Source organism: Prosopis cineraria, unplaced genomic scaffold (genome assembly GCF_029017545.1).
Source record: "Prosopis cineraria cultivar Desert tree isolate PC_DT_omini unplaced genomic scaffold, ASM2901754v1 PC5, whole genome shotgun sequence".
In the NCBI taxonomy this organism is placed as follows: Eukaryota; Viridiplantae; Streptophyta; class Magnoliopsida; order Fabales; family Fabaceae; genus Prosopis; species Prosopis cineraria.
Window position 1 is genome coordinate 35,413,354 of NW_026555336.1, and position 16,057 is coordinate 35,429,410.

At 32.9% G+C, this 16,057-nt stretch overlaps 1 protein-coding gene across 1 annotated transcript; it reads right to left on the minus strand.

Moving 5' to 3' along the window:
* Positions 1 to 1,818: 1,818 nt before the first annotated feature.
* On the minus strand, positions 1,819 to 5,574 carry LOC129310346 (spermidine synthase). Its single transcript, XM_054952168.1, has 9 exons — positions 5,307 to 5,574; positions 4,049 to 4,125; positions 3,838 to 3,960; positions 3,519 to 3,623; positions 3,168 to 3,240; positions 3,002 to 3,073; positions 2,713 to 2,908; positions 2,299 to 2,425; positions 1,819 to 2,187 (listed from the first exon to the last, which is right to left on the minus strand). Exons 1-9 carry the CDS (start codon positions 5,470 to 5,472, stop codon positions 2,122 to 2,124), a joined length of 1,005 nt encoding a protein of 334 aa, XP_054808143.1. The 5' UTR covers positions 5,473 to 5,574; the 3' UTR covers positions 1,819 to 2,121.
* Between the last annotated feature and the right edge of the window lie 10,483 nt (positions 5,575 to 16,057).

The following is a 16,057-nucleotide window of genomic DNA, read 5'->3' on the forward strand; positions in this document are numbered from 1 at the left end:
TTCCTGTGTTTTTTTATTAGTCATTCACTCCCTCACCATAAAACGTTCGTTGGTCGTTTAGTGATGGATAGAAGTAATGCAGTAACTAGAGTCATTTTAGAGACTTAAAATCGACGTGTTATGCTTTGCCTTCTTTTTTACGCCTTATTTTCTGTTTTAAACTCTGGGACTTAACCATCACTTCCGGTAAAGTAATACCAGTTGTTTCTGATCTCGAATTTGTGGGAAAGTCTAATATGTTGTCAACATAAGGGGGCTGACAATTTGTCGTGAAAATGGGGCTACGTCGGCAACCTTACGTGGGGTCAGATTTCTTGTGGGAAATTATCGAAACCAGCCAGTAGTTTTGTTGCCTAGTAGTATGAAGACTTTCTTGTAAGTCGAAGATTATGGGTTCAATCTTGCATATAATTACTTGTTAGTAGGTGCCTTCTTAAATTTGAGGAAGTATCAAAGTTATGGTTTTGAGCGATGCGTGAATTTAGTAGTTTTCAATGTAAAATAAAACAGGATAAACCTTGGTTTTGTCAAATGTTGGGCTTGAAAGAGCAAGCAATGTATATCTATATATGATATAAAATTAACATGTAAATAGGAATCATGAATATCAGGCTTTGCTAGTTAGAGACGAGTATATAGACAGCCAAAAATCAGTGGCGCAGACGCAGTGTTTGGGTGGGAGCTTGTCAAGAAAGCTGTTACATTCTATTTTGGTATCTTCAACTACATCATCTATATTCTATCCCTTCCTCACTTTGAGTTTGCTTCCAGAAAAAGCCTTATTGAACCTTGGGATTTCCTAGTCGTCGCTTGCCTTGTGGAATTTCAGATTCCATTTTTTCGAATTTATATTTGGATTTTGGGCTGCTGTGCTTCCCTGTGGATCCACATCAGCGTTATTCTTGCAGGACTTTTTGCATCCTTTGCTTGAGGAATTGAATGGCCATGTGGAGGGTGAGCCTTTTGGATTAGATGCTTATTTTCTTTGCTTGGGGTCGTTTAAAAATTATAAAATCTATAGCATGGCGTACTCTTGACCTATGAGAAGTGTAACTCATTCATTATTAGTTTATACAATAGATAAAGATACAAGTCTAGTTGACATCTTTGTATAAAAGTTGGCTCGATTGGCATGCAAATATGTTGAAATGGGTGGTTAGAATGATATATTTCTATGATTGCAAGGAAGAATTCGGTAAAGATAAAACGGTGTTCGTGATTGAAATTAGTCCTTGAAAATAGAGTATTATAAAGCAGCATAATCCACCTTCTAAAGCTAAATGTCAACGCTAGCATTTTGAATCTTTTGTGTAAGTACACACAAACTCTGGTTGACAGTAATGGAATTTATAATTTTATAGCAAAGGCTTACGAGAGGAGATTACATGACAAATCAAGTCTTGTAATATTTTCTTTGCTTTTACGTGAGCAAGTATAATGCTTCACTTTATAGGCATTTTACTCTCTCTTTTATAAAATTTGGACCATCCATAAAAACTAGTCGAGACATTAGTTCGCGGTTTAATAATTTAATTATAAACAGACTTGAACCAGTCATTAGACGCGTTAACTAATGTGACCAGACCCGTCTTGAGATTGTTTACCAATTCAACTGGACGATTCGGTTCTCTTAGCACTGAAAGTCATAATGGTTCTACCCCTTAAGTACCTGTCATCCAGAAAAATGACCAGGCAACTTCTGTATAAAGACTATCTTTCATCTTATATTTAGAAACACCACACCCCCCCCCCCCCAAAAAAAAAAACAGCCAAAAAACACACGCACACTAGGCTGCACATTTCACGACACCACCAAACTAAACCAAAGTAGACTATGATTTAATTTGTTAAGCGAGTAGCATGCAAAGACAGATATAGCGGATTGCATTTCAGAGCTAATAAAAAGCAACCGTTTGCATCTAATACTTATCTCTAATCAAAATTCCAAACTACAAATGACATCTGGATCCACCAGCTATAGCCTACAACTAATTTTCGTGATGAGATACACTCTTGCTGTCAAGTTAAAAGCTCTAACTTATTGTTCATGAAAGATGCAAGGATAAAAGCTGGCCTTCTACAACAGCCACAAATGGTCCTCCGAGCACTTGAAGAATATTCTCACTCTGATTTCGATTCAATCACCTTCTTGGCAAAAGATGGCAGACAGAAAGCTGCTGTGTGAATCTGGAATTGAATGCGAGGATCCATGTAAGTTGAGATAAACAAGGACACAGTAAGGCACCAGGCAGAGGGGAAAATGGGTAGGAGAGAAAAATGTTTGGAGAAGACACACACCTCAGAGTTGTAAAACTTCAGTGGTCTGTCTGATTTCTGACTGGGATTCTGATCGATGGGATTCACAGGATGCTTGAAATCAACAAGAGGTCCCTCAGTTGAGCAAAGCATAAAACCAATCACCCCACTGAAATGAAACAGTTAAAGCAACATCATTCATAATTATACTCTCACCATCCCCCCACAGAGAGCACAATATATGTAACAATTCAATGACATATCCGAGCACAGGAGAGAATGGAAAAAAAAAAGATCTTTCAGCAGTGGCAAAATAATTGAGGCCAGTACAGTTTCAGTTGACCTTTTCCCAGCAAAATTAACAAGCCTATGATTAAGTGTGATCAACAACTCCTATAGATAAGGCATGCCTTTGTAGAACGAATAAGAGAGAAAATAATATGAAAAGGAAAAAACCTTGGGTATGTAGGAACTGTAGTCCAAGCATAGTTTACAGAGCCCTTGAATATCTGGCGACAGTTCGCGACTATGTCCTCAATGATATGCATATGAAGCCATATACTTTCTGCCTGAGTACACACAACTCCTCCAGGACGAAGAGCCTTTGCAACCGACTGGAAAAAGGGCTTCTCAAAAAGCTCTTGAGCAGGGCCTGAAATATGCCAACAGCAACCTCTCTTAAGAAAACAACTTGAATTACTCTACAATATCAGGAGAATTACAAGGCATTAAAGTTGTATCACACCTATAGGGTCAGATGAATCCACAATAACTGCATCATAAGTTGCTTCTGGAACTTCCCTCAAGAATGCAACCCCTAGACCATTAAGAGGTAACCAAGCATGAGATGGATTCTTCGGAAATAGGGAGCAGGCTGTCAAAAAAGAGCAAAATGAAAAAGCTAACCATACCATCACCAATATGAAGCGTCACACGTGGATCCTCATACCCTACTGCCATTGCAGGGAAAAACTGCTTTGAGACCTGCAAAGAATGAAGACTCGAGATTGATGTTCTGCACAAATTACTACTAGAGGATTTTGAGGGTAAGACCATAATCATAATCAATTTAATGCCAAGTGAGAAAGACCAGCACCAGCATAGTAACAACTAATTTTTCCTTAAATACAAAAAATCCCACCCAACTTGGAAAAAAAGTGCAGATGGAGCTGCTTATATGGAAGTAACATGGGAATCTGCATCTATTAAAGTTCAGGTTTGTTTTGAGGAGGAAAAAAAGAGTAGAATTATCACTCACTCACATCAACTACCATCTTGTCAATTTCGCAAATGTCTATCTTCTCAACTGAAGAATAGCGTGACACTTCCCGTATGACACCACCGTCCCCTCCACCAATAACCAAAACCTAGAAAAAAAACAGGATGATAAGAAAAGCAGAAATTTAGATTCATAAATTTAAAAAGTTACTGTAGGGAGAACTGGAGTGATATTTCCAAGTGTTTCTGTTTGTTATTGCGAATAAACATGTGGTGCAACAAAAGACAGCAGAGAAAGGAACAATAAGAATTCTGAGTAATTAAGACAAATTCATTCCTAGATGGCTAGAAGTTTAAAAAAACCTTCTTGGGATTTGGAATAGAGGATAGAGGAAGATGAGCGATCATCTCTTGGTAGGCACATTCATCCCTTTCAGTGAGCTGAATTACTCCATCCAAAACAAGAACTTTACCATATGTTGATGACTGCAAAAAGAAAAACATCGCACTGTTGATATAATAAGGAACACAAAATGGGTATAAGCAATTATAACTTTTCTGGAGCATGCTGAACCTGGAAAACCATGACATCCTGGTAATCAGACTTCCCTTTAAACAAGATCTTTTCAACCTTCAAAGAGTGTGCTTCCCCTGAAAATTTAAAGCCAAGTTCCAATTCATAAGTAGTATTTTCTAACAAGTTCAAGAGGCGTAAGTTTCACTTGATGAAGGAGCAAAAACAGCAGGGAATTAAGATCTTTTTGGTTTTTCGCTCACTAATTAAAATATATTTTTTTACCATAAAAAAAAAATCGTATCTTCAATCAAATATTGACAAATAAACAAACAGACCAAAAGAAATGTAGAAATATATCAGTAGATTCATCAACATCAAAGGAACCTAGATAGACCTTGCAGTCTAAATAAATGTCTACACATATTGCAAAAATTTGTTTAAGCAGAAAGCAGAACTATAGAAACCTAAAATCGCTGATATAAGATGAGGTGTGAAAAGGCAATTCAACATCTGATTAACATTTATTCCGAGAAATTGGAAGGGACTTATCTTAGCACCAAAGCTACCCCTGCTATGACCGATGATAAGTTTTTGGCTTGCATTAACCATGGAACATAAAGCAAAAAATATAACTTCTCATGGAACTAAGCATCATATGAGTCAAACTGCTGTATGTTCTATTGTTCTGACATCGATGTAAAAACAAGCACAACGAAACCCACAAAACTAACATTATGAGTAACAATCATAACAAAACAAACCACACAGTTACAGCAACTTAATAACGCAGAAAAATCAGGGAAAGTCACGGGAGTTGTCTAATCGTCGCCTACTTAAGAACAGCACATTCATGAGAAAAAGGAGACATGATCCGGAGAAGCCGTGAATAATGAAAGAAACAGACCGGTAGTAGAAAAAAATTACAAGTGTACCTTTCTGAAAACAATATAGCAAATTCAAGAGGCATGAGTGCAGAAGCAAAAACAACTACGTGAACGCAGAATTCTGTATCGTGATACCGAAAAAAGCCAACAAGTGGGATATGATGACAAAATTGACAGAAATCAAGAAAACACATCAACCATGAGACGGGAAACTTAAGAAGAATCGGCATAAAGCATTCAAATCCCAAAATCCACGTAAATCGACACAGGAACGATACCCCAAAAAAGCTAAACATCGTAATTTTACCCTTTGGTTTTCTATCAAATACATGAAAAATGAACATCAACACCTTTCTATGTCGGAAACCAAGCATATTGAAAGGAAGCAACTCCAAAGGCATCAGATAAAAGAGTTTTAAGAGGAAACTAACCAGGCCACATTGGGCTAATTTCAGAGAACCACCCAGGAATCACAGCTGATACACCATTACCTTCCGCCTCCGCAGAGACGGTCGAAGCAGCGACCCCATTCTCTCCATCTTCTCTCTGCCTCTTCGCAGGCAAATCGGTGGACCCAGCAACGCCGTCAGATGCCATAGCTTCCTCCCACCTCCGCCGAATCCTCTCTCCGCCGATACAGTCCCTAGTTAATGTGAAGACTTGCGTTGGTACGGCTGGGAAGGCCACACGCACATGCGTTGGTCTTCTTGGCTTTATATGGCAGTGCAAAATAGGAATAACGTAAAGTGGTGGGGCACATCGCAAATAAAAAGAATCTGCTTTGCGTAGGACGCGTTTGGGATGGATGGTTTTTTGGGGAGGAACCGTGAAGCAAAAGAAAAAGTATCCAAACAATGCCCTAAGGCTTGCATGTTACGTGTTCTTTTGCTGATAAGTCCAAAGGGTAAATGATAGGGCTTTCAATTAGAGTCTCTTTGGGATTAGGGTGTGCTCCAGCCTCCATGCAGTGACGAGTTTGAGCAGTAGACTAGAGAGGGTTCACATGACTCCAAAAACAAAAAATAATTTGTTATATGCTGATTTTTTATTAAAAAAAAAAGGTGTTTGATTTGATATGCGTGTGACATCATTTTTGTTTTACATTGATTTTCCAAAACAGTACTGTGTATATACATAATATCCTTTTTCTGATACACTTAAAAAATTGCACAGTATCTTAAAAAGAACTACTTTTAATTTTTTTGATAAGAACTATATTATTTACGACTTAAAGATAATATTAGCTTTCTAAAAATTTTATTTGTAAGTGACAATGGAAAGTAATAAGATAAATATATGTTATCTGAGTCTAGTAGCTTAGTAGCCTGACGATATAAGAGTGGAGTGTGAATAATATTTATAATTATATTATAATATTTAATTAATGCTTGTTATTTAAACTTTCATAGAATCATTATGTTAAAAAAAGTAAATAATAAATAAACCCATATATATATATATATGATTAAAAAAACATAAACCTATATATAACACGACTACTGATCTACCTACAAAGATATTTACTCCCTCCGTTTAAAAATATAAGATATTTTTTGAGGAGTTAGATATTAAAAAATGTAAAGTATTTTTAATCTTTTGAGGTATAATAATTACCTTTTTTCAAAAGTGCCCCTATTGATAATGATTTTATATTTATTGTAGGATATTTAATAGGGTAAATATAAACAAATAAAGTTAGTTAGAAAGTAGGTAACTATTTTATTGGGGAGTGAGATTCAGTTAAAAATGCCTTACATTTTTTAATGGAGGAAGTATTGATTTATGACAAGGTACTGAAAATCAGATCGATCATTAAACCGGCTAAGGTTAAGGGTCAGGGGTTTAACCGGAGCTAAGCTAGGAGTCAACCCGGATCAAACCAAACATAATAAAATAATATGATTTAAATAAAAATAAATTCTATAAGACTTAATATCTTATACAATACCACATATAAGTCTAATACAATCATCAAAACATAATTAAAAACACGAGTTAAAATATTCATCCTTACAATCCTTTAATCATCAAAAAGTCTAAAGCTAATAATAATCAATCTCAAAATCTTTATTAATTTCATTCAAATCTCCAGGAGTAAGAATTGAAACATTAGGAGATGATTGAGAGAAATCAGAATCACTTCCAATATCATCATTCAAATGTGGATGCTTTGAAATATTCATATCTTCTTCACCTATTTATGACAAGAATTAACATTAATCATTATGTAAAAAATAATTATGTACTTTGCAATATAGGCATGTTAGCAATTGTGAACCTTCATTATTTCTCTCAAAAGTTGATGAAGCTACAACATTTTTATCATGCATAGCACTTTTAAAATTAGTAACATCATCAGCATCAAACTCTGGAGCTGGCTCTTATTCCTTTTCAGCAATCTAAAAATCTAATTTGTCAATAGATTCATAATCAATTGGATCAAAACTTGTCTTTTTCTTCAATTGACTCCTTTAATGAGATCAAAGCAATCAAATATAAGTATATATTTATCATGAAATAGTAATAAAATTCTTATCTATTAAAAACATTCATAACTTCCCATTTTTACCTATGCTTTAACTGTAGATTATAGTTTGTAAAGACTAAATCATTTAGTCTTTGATGTTTTAATCTATTTCTTCTTTTGGTATGGATGCATTCAAACAAGCTCCAATTTTTCTCACAACCAGAAGAAGAAGTTTGGCTAAGAATACGCATTGCAAGATTTTGCAACTCTGAAACAGAACTTTCATAAAACGACCACCATTCATTTATAAATAAAGGACAATTAGTTATATGTTATATGATAATTAAAATTACTATGACCATGTTAAATGGAGAACACTTACAAGGATCTAGTTTCTGTGCTGTTATATGACATGAAGTTTTATCAAAAGATTCTTTACGGTCACGATACAAGTTCAACTGCTTCATCATCACAATATAATCAACATCTTCATTTTCAGTTGACTTAAACACTGAAAGCATAACATCCATTAACCTTCTCTTGTGAACAAAGTCATCATCATACAAGAAGGCAGGGTTCAACAAATACGCTACTGTATGAAGTTTGGTCTTCAAGTGGCTATCCTATCAAGGTTGAATAATATCTGTGTAAGGCTTGTATTGGTCTTTTTTATTGTTGAATACTACCTTAATTGCTTTTTTTGCCCTTTGCATGCCTTCATAAAATTTATGATGTATGTGAGACTTTTTTCTATTGCCATATTATTATTTTTTTTGTTTTTAGAAATATTGTGATGTTTGCCATAAATTTCATTTTTAATTTGAATAATTTAGGGATCAATGAAGGATCCCAGGAAGAATTTATAATGTCGTACAAAGACCTTGGACAGTTGTTAAAGCAATAATTTCAAATTTATCTTTTAGAAATTCATTTAAAAATGTACCAGAAAAAGAAATTCATTTTAAAAAATAATTTTTCCTGAATTTTTTATTGATGGTCTCCTAATAATTTATTTAAAAAATTAAAGAACATCTACATGCGTTTTATGAAGAATTTTATCGTTCAAGAATTACAATCCTCATTATTCTCCCCCCCCCAAAATTTAACATGACGTTGTCCTCTCATGGAATGGAAGGCCTTAAGTTACCCCTAAAATTTAATATGACGTTGTCGTCTCATGGATTGGAAGGCCTGAAGTTACCCCCAATCATGGAGTGGAAGGCCTGAAGTCAGTGGAATGAATGAATGCTTGCAAATTGTAGCACCTTGGTTAACTAATTCATTCAGATTAATCAAATAAAAATAAATAATGTATGTTGATTGTTTGTTTAAAAAAAGTGTGTGCTAATTTTTATAAAGATATTCCCATTATAAATAAAGTTGGGAAAACAGGCTGGCCAGCTTGGGCCTAAAAGAGTTAGTCCATTTAAATTTCTTTATCTTTGATACTCTCATATGCTAAGCTCAACTCTCATCATAGCAAGTTTAAGACTGGCCCATGAGCTTGGAGCCCTTTTACTTTTTTTTTTTTTACATTTTTATCAAACCCAAAATACTTTAACAAGCATAAATGGGTAGCTCTCAGCTAGTTCGACTAGCTCATTTAGGCTTACTTAAAATGAGGTTCATTAGGGCTAGCCTGTTTTGCAATTTTAGGACCCTATATCTAAGCACAACTCTCCTATTAAATAGGTTTAAACGAGTTGACTCATTTTTCTGACTCTAATCATAAGGTTCCTTTAATTACCTTACTGGAATCAAGGATGGGTAGGTAAATAATTAATTTTATGTGAATGTAGAATAAACTTTTAATTTTACTCATATTTAAGTGAAAATTTTTTAATTTACATTACATTCTCTCTCATAATTAATAAGTTTGAATAGGGGTAATGTTGAAAAAAAATATAATTAATATCCCACCAAGTGTCTTATATTAATAACAATAAAATCTTTTCAAAACATGACCTATAAAAAAAAACAAGAGAAAGTGCCTCTCATTTTAATCATTTACACTCAAGTATTATTAACATAACTTATAATACCTCGTACATAAATCTTACTACATGTAAGGATAATTTTGGGGAAAATAATAAAATATAAAAGACAAAATATATTGAGATAATTGTTGTCAAACTTTTAAATTTATTATTTTTATATTTTTAACTTATAAAATCATGTCAACTATGTCATAAACCTAGACTAGAAAAAAACTCAATTAAACTCATGAGTAAACTCAGATTAACTTTATGAGTTTATTACTTTTACGTTTTTAACTTATACAATTATGTCAACGTATTTTTAACTCAGACTAGATACAAAATCAATTAAATTATCGAGTGGCTTAGTTAAACTTGAAAAAATTATTTATTTATTTATTTATTTTTATTAAGTGGATTGAATATATACTATATAAAAATTAGTTCATAAAAATGGTAAGATCCGTTTCAAATAAAAGTACAACTGAAAAGGCAAAAAAATATTAATAGAAAAATTAAAAAGGAAAGTTGCCTTATTTTAAGATTTTTATATTGAGTATAACAATTTATCAATGTTAATAGATTCACTTTCAATGGTTTAGACTTGAAATATATTTAGATCAAATTATAATCATATTTTATATCTTAATTATTTAATCATGTGCTTTTAATAACTATTTATTAATAGTAGTAAACTCTTACAAGTTTATAATTTAAGTTTATATACATGTTATGATTTTATTTAAACTCGTGTATTTGACAATTTTAATTGAGATCAAAACATTTAAACCTAAAATAAATTTCCAACTAACTCCTACATTTAAGATTAGGGTATCAATGAACCCTTTTATTTTTACTTATTTCATAAGAAAAAATCATATTCAAGAAAAAAAACATATTTTTGATTATTTTAAAAAGCTACTTTTGAAAATAATTTAATTTGGTAGATGAGAGAGTATGTTTTAAATAGGTGAGATACTTGAAGATGTCATAAAATTTTAAAATAATAAAATAATAAATTATTTTCATAAAATATAAATAATGGAAGATATTATAAAATTTAAAAATAACTAACTAATTAACATTTTTTATTATTATAATCAAACATAAAATAATGTCTATTTTTTATAAAATATCTATAAAATAAATCTCTTTTTATAAAATCTCTAAATTATATAAAAATTATTTATTTTTTAATTTTAAACAAGCAAGCGCAATAATTAACATATTAGTCACTACAATTAATGGATCATGACATATTAATATGGTAGCCATATAATATCAAATCAAAAGGTCAAAAAGAAGCTAATAATAATCTCCTTCATCGGTGAGAGAAAATCCCTTTTCTCTACGAGAGCTAGTGTGTCTTTCACCTTTGCCTTCATTGTTAATGTCTCCACCTTCCATCTTCACCTTCATGCCGTGCTTTAGGTTCTTTTTCACCTTTTCCTCACTAGTCTCTATTTTATTCGCTTTTAGTTTTGAGCTAAGCTCTAATTGGGATTTAGCTCAATGAGAGCTTCTGATTCTAAGATTGATTCTGTTGATGGCTTTAGAAAAAAGAATGCAAAAGCATCTTGCTAGAATAGGAGGAAGTGATGGAGCTAATCACTCTTGCTTATTGGTTAAATTTTTATAGAGAAAAGGTTGAATCACGAGATAGTATGAGAAACTGTTTTGAAATCCTAGCATCCAAAAGGGCATTTAGAAATTAACTATTATGATGGGCTATTGGTTTTGAGTTTTAAAATGAAGAGTGATTATGATAGAGTTCTTTGAGATGGGCTATGGAACATCAACGCGTTCTTACTAAATTTGAAACCCTAGTCTCGGCTGCTCTAACCTCAAAAGTTAATTTAAACAAATTCCATTTTTGGATTTAGGTACAAGATTTTCCAAAAGACGTAATGATGTTCAAGAACATAATTACTATAGGAGGGAAAATTGGTGAGGTAGTCTGTTTTGAAATCTTAAACTAAACGATGCTCTTTTTCATAATTTATTCCGCATTTGAGTTGCTGTTAATTTAACTAATCCTTTAGCCATTAGTTTTTGGATGTCTCGATCAAATCTTCCTGAGGTTTGGATTAAGGTTCACTTTAAGAAGAATGATTGGAAATTGTGTGATCTGGAACGAATAATGTCTAAAGAAAATAAAAAAATATCAATGCATGATGCTTCACTTGGCATTAATCCAACAAGGGTGGTTTTGACGATTATCTCCATCCATGATAAGGTGGCTTTTGTTGAGATGGATGCAACACATGCATCTTTTGAATTTGAAAAGAGCGTAGGAGATGGATAGTTGGTTAGTCATGTTATGCAATACGAATCTGTTTGCAACGATCTAAGACCCAAGGTAGTGCATTTTGCACTCTAGGAAACAAGTGCTCGTGTGATGAAATTGGGTGATGGTAAAAATAATAATAATTATTATTATGGTCTTCACAGTCAAGAAGGAAAGAGTATGGTGATGAATAACATAGTGAAGGGGGAAGAAGTCACTAGTCTAACTAAAGATGAAGGTAATAAAAATAAAGGCCCAATTTCTAGTGAACCCAATACCTCTCAAATATCCCCATCTTCTTCTAAGTTAAAAAGGCTAATACATATAAACCCTTAGCTTGATCGAAATAGAAATGTCTTAACTCCAAAGCAAATCCAACTTTCTGTCGAGCTTGAAAAAGCTCCTTTTGATCCAAATAAGGTCTCCAATTTGGCTCTTGCTCTGAGTCTAAAGCAAGGTAATATATTTTTTATTTCTATTGGTCCTTACTCTTCTAGCCTTAATTCTCATCCTGAGTAATTAGGAAGTACTTACTTTACGCCTTCTAGTCTAAATATTATGGTTTGACTTAATACAGAGGCCGGCGTGAATTATTTTGTTGAACTTCCACCTAAAGATGATGATAATTAGATTCAATCTAATGTTATTGCATGTCCTCTATAGTATGAACATCTTCTTATTTCAGGAGTTGAGCGTATCACCCTCAAGAGACAAAGAGGAGATGATTGAGAAGTGCCTGATCTAAAGAGATTGAGAATATGTAGAAAGCTTGATTTTAAAGATCCATAAATGGGGTTGAAAAATAAAATTGGTTTTTGACTAGGGAAAGAGAAGAAGTGTTCTCTTAAAAGAAAAAGGAGAGGAGGAAAAAGGAGTAGTAATCACTGGCTATAATAGATGAGACTATTGAAAAGAAAGATTCTAATCTCTCTAATGTTGTGTGTTAACCTCTAGAATTTCACGTCATTTCATCACATTTTTCTTATATTCTAATCCATTCTAGCTTAATTGTATATATTTTTATTGCCCAAATTAGGAAAATATGTATTTTATTTTGGGTTTATATTCTTGGCTTTGATTTGATATTTTTGGCCTAATTTCATGATATTTTGATTTAAGATTTGATTATATACATTTCTAGAGCTTTGGTGATATATTTGGAAGGCTTTTGAATGAAGAAATCAAATACAGAGTACATAAATTTTGCTAGCTGTAAAAACAATGCAAAATTGCAAAGTCGTGACTTTCACTCGTAACTTTTGCCATTGACAGCAAAACGCTCCATTTTATTTATCTAAAATACTTAGATATGATGCATATAAGCTATGAACTCAATCTAGAATACATTCTACACACTTGAAGACACTTTAAGAGCTTTGCTATGCCAGGGTTTGAGCTTTAGATGAGTTAGGTTCAAAAGTTAAAGCTTTTTAAAGCTCTATTTTTTTGGTTCCTTTATTTCTTCTCCATTTCTCTTTTTATAATCTTATCATGGCTATGAATATCTTGTGTATAGCTTTTTTATATTTATGATTAGCTAAGCTCTTTACTCTAGGATTATTTTAAACCTTTATATGGATTAACACTAAGTTCCTCCTCTCTTTTTGTGATTAATGATATTTATGTGTTTATTTTACTCTTTCCTTAATACTTCTAAGTAATTGACCACCATTTAGATGTTGAGTTTACTTAATTGATGCTTGAGAGGGTTAGGTTGAGTATAAAATTTAGGTAAGATAGTGTAAGAACTTGATACTTGCATGCTGAATAGATGGTTTTGCCAGTAAGATAGAGATATACTTGCTAGCCTTATATAGCCACTTTAAGGTTGGTGTTTAAAATTGAGTTTTATCAATTGTAATAAAAGATTGGGCAATTAATTTAACTAAATACTTGTTCATGACTTGAGAAACCTTGTCTAAACATTTTTAAAACCCTAGGTTAACACTTATTTTCATTATAAAAGCATTCATGAAAGAAAGTAATTTTAATATTATGAAATACAATGAGGATAAATAATCCTAGGTCCCAATTTGTGTTTAAAATTTATGAATCAATTATTTTTTTTATTTTCTAATGTTAATTTAATTTGCAAAATCATTTTCACCTAACTATGTTTGGCTCAACTTAATTGAATTCATTTAGTCTCTTGTTTGATCATTATTTTTAAACAAATCCTCAAGGAAACAATACTTTACTTTCATTATATTACTTGCTATGACCTGTGCATTTGTAGTGAGCAACATTGTATAAGTAGCTAAAAGGCAAGGTGACCAGCCTCTAATGGGCATCGAGTCGCAATAAGTACCTTAGCATGGAACTGTCAAAGGGCGGGGTCCCCCTTAATAGGAAGGAATCTTTGATTCCTTATCAATCACTATAAACCCCATCTAGTTTTCCTCTCTAAAACTAGGCAACAAAATAACCATCTTGAAAGTATAAGGGTTCATTTTGGATTCCTACATTCTCTCTATGTGGATCCTATGGGCCTCTCTAATGGTCTCTACCTTTAATGGAAGGAAAAGGCATCAATAAGTATAGGTACTACTTCTAAAAAATTTTTGCATATTGAGATTGATAGGAGAGTTGAAAGTTTAAAGGGCTGGGTAACCTTTACTTATGGCCCTACTACTGTTATTGAAAGAAATGGCTGGTGGAGGCAATTGGCAAGATTAAACACAGGTCTTAATACATTGTGGGTATGCCAAGGTGCTTTCAATGGTTTTATTACACTCTGAAAAGGAAAGGGGATTAATGAGGCAGGATATGCTTTCTTCTGGCCTTTATGATTTCATTCAACAACACTATCTAATAGATTTGGAATGGAAGGGACAATTTTTCACATGGGCAAATAATAAGGAAGATGAAGATTTTATTCAAAAATGTGTAAATAAGGCTATTCGCAACCCTACTTGGCGATTGGAATATCCTAAAACTCTTTTAATGGTTTTGGAACCTATTAGCTCGGATCACTCTCCTATTATTCTCCATTCTAGTTTTTCTGAGTTGAAAGGAGATTATAATTTTAGATTTGAACAAATGTGGATTTCTCATCCAAAATTTATCAATATTGTTCGAGAAAGTTGGAATTCGGATTTGGTAGTATAGGAGGATGTGATTATAGATCTTTGTAGTAGGCTAAATGTTACTCACCAAGCTCTACTATGTTGGAATAAAAAGGTTCTTGTAAACAATAAATTAGCTATTGCCAAAATTAGAGAGAAACTTAAGGAAATCTATATGGCTAATTAAGACTCTGCCAATAAATTAGCTATTGCCAAAATTAGAGAGAAACTTAAGGAAATCTATATGGCTATTAAGACTCTGCCAATAAATTAGCTATTGCCAAAATTAGAGAGAAACTTAAGGAAATCTATATGGTTGATTAAGACTCTGCCAAAGCTGAGATTAGGGGTGTAAATGGGCAGGTACGAGCCACCCATGGCCATACCCATCACCCGCCCGTTTATGGGTAAACGGGTGGCCACCCGCCCGTACCTGCTTATACCCGTTTGCACCCATTTAAAAACGGTGAAAATGAGTATGGGTGGGTTTGGGCCATCGATTTACCCACAACACCCATTTTCTTAAAAAAAAAGAATCATAACATATAATTTTTATCCCACTATAACTTAACATAAATACTTAAGTAGCATCATTTTAAAAGTTTAAATCTCTGAATAATACAAGAACAAATATTTTAACAGTAAATACTAAATAAACAAGGATCAATAATTCTAATTTTTAAAGTGAAAACCCATTTAGTCTCATCAATCCTCATTTATCTTCGTCGGAGTCACTTGATGGGGAAAAAGATTGAGCTATTGACTCTTCCTCTACAAGACAAATTAAGACAATTAGATTAGTAAGTAATAATATATATTATATAATATGAAGAAGTAAAATGAATATAAATAAAATAACTTATTCATATTATTATTACCATTAATAGCACATAAAGTCTCATCAAAATAATCAATACCAATCTCTTTCAATAGATGCATGATGTTGATGATAGCCAATTCTGGGTGCAAAGGAGTGCCTCAGCTATTTTTGAAGATAAGGAACTCCTGAAAATATCTAATACTCGACCCCCAGTACTAAAAGTAGATTTTGAAGACTTTGTGGAGACAGGTATAGCCAACAAATCACATGCAATCAAACCCAGAACTTTATACTTGGAAGAATTCACTTTCCACCATGCCAAAATATCAAAACTATTATCACAAGCATCAACTAACTCTGTATTTAGGTACTCTTCCACCTTTAAAAATTGGTTTCTTTAGACGCTTATTCATTGCAGTGGCTAAGAAATCTTGCATTGCCACATTAATAATTTTTTTAGAAGATGGAGAAACTTGCTTCCCCCCACCACTGGGACTGCTATCCCCTACCTCTGTACCAGTTTCAGATGGTTCACTACCACTGATTGTAAGAGTTGTAGAGTACTCA

Excerpts from the sequence above, each read along its gene's own strand:
- LOC129310346 (XM_054952168.1), bottom strand. The coding sequence starts at position 5,472 with ATGGCATCTGACGGCGTTGCTGGGTCCACCGATTTGCCTGCGAAGAGG. Across the intron at positions 3,961-4,048 it reads AGGATGTCATGGTTTTCCAG|TCATCAACATATGGTAAAGT; the intron begins GTTCAGCATGCT and ends TTCTTTTTGCAG. Across the intron at positions 3,624-3,837 it reads CTATTCCAAATCCCAAGAAG|GTTTTGGTTATTGGTGGAGG; the intron begins GTTTTTTTAAAC and ends TTTTTTTTCTAG.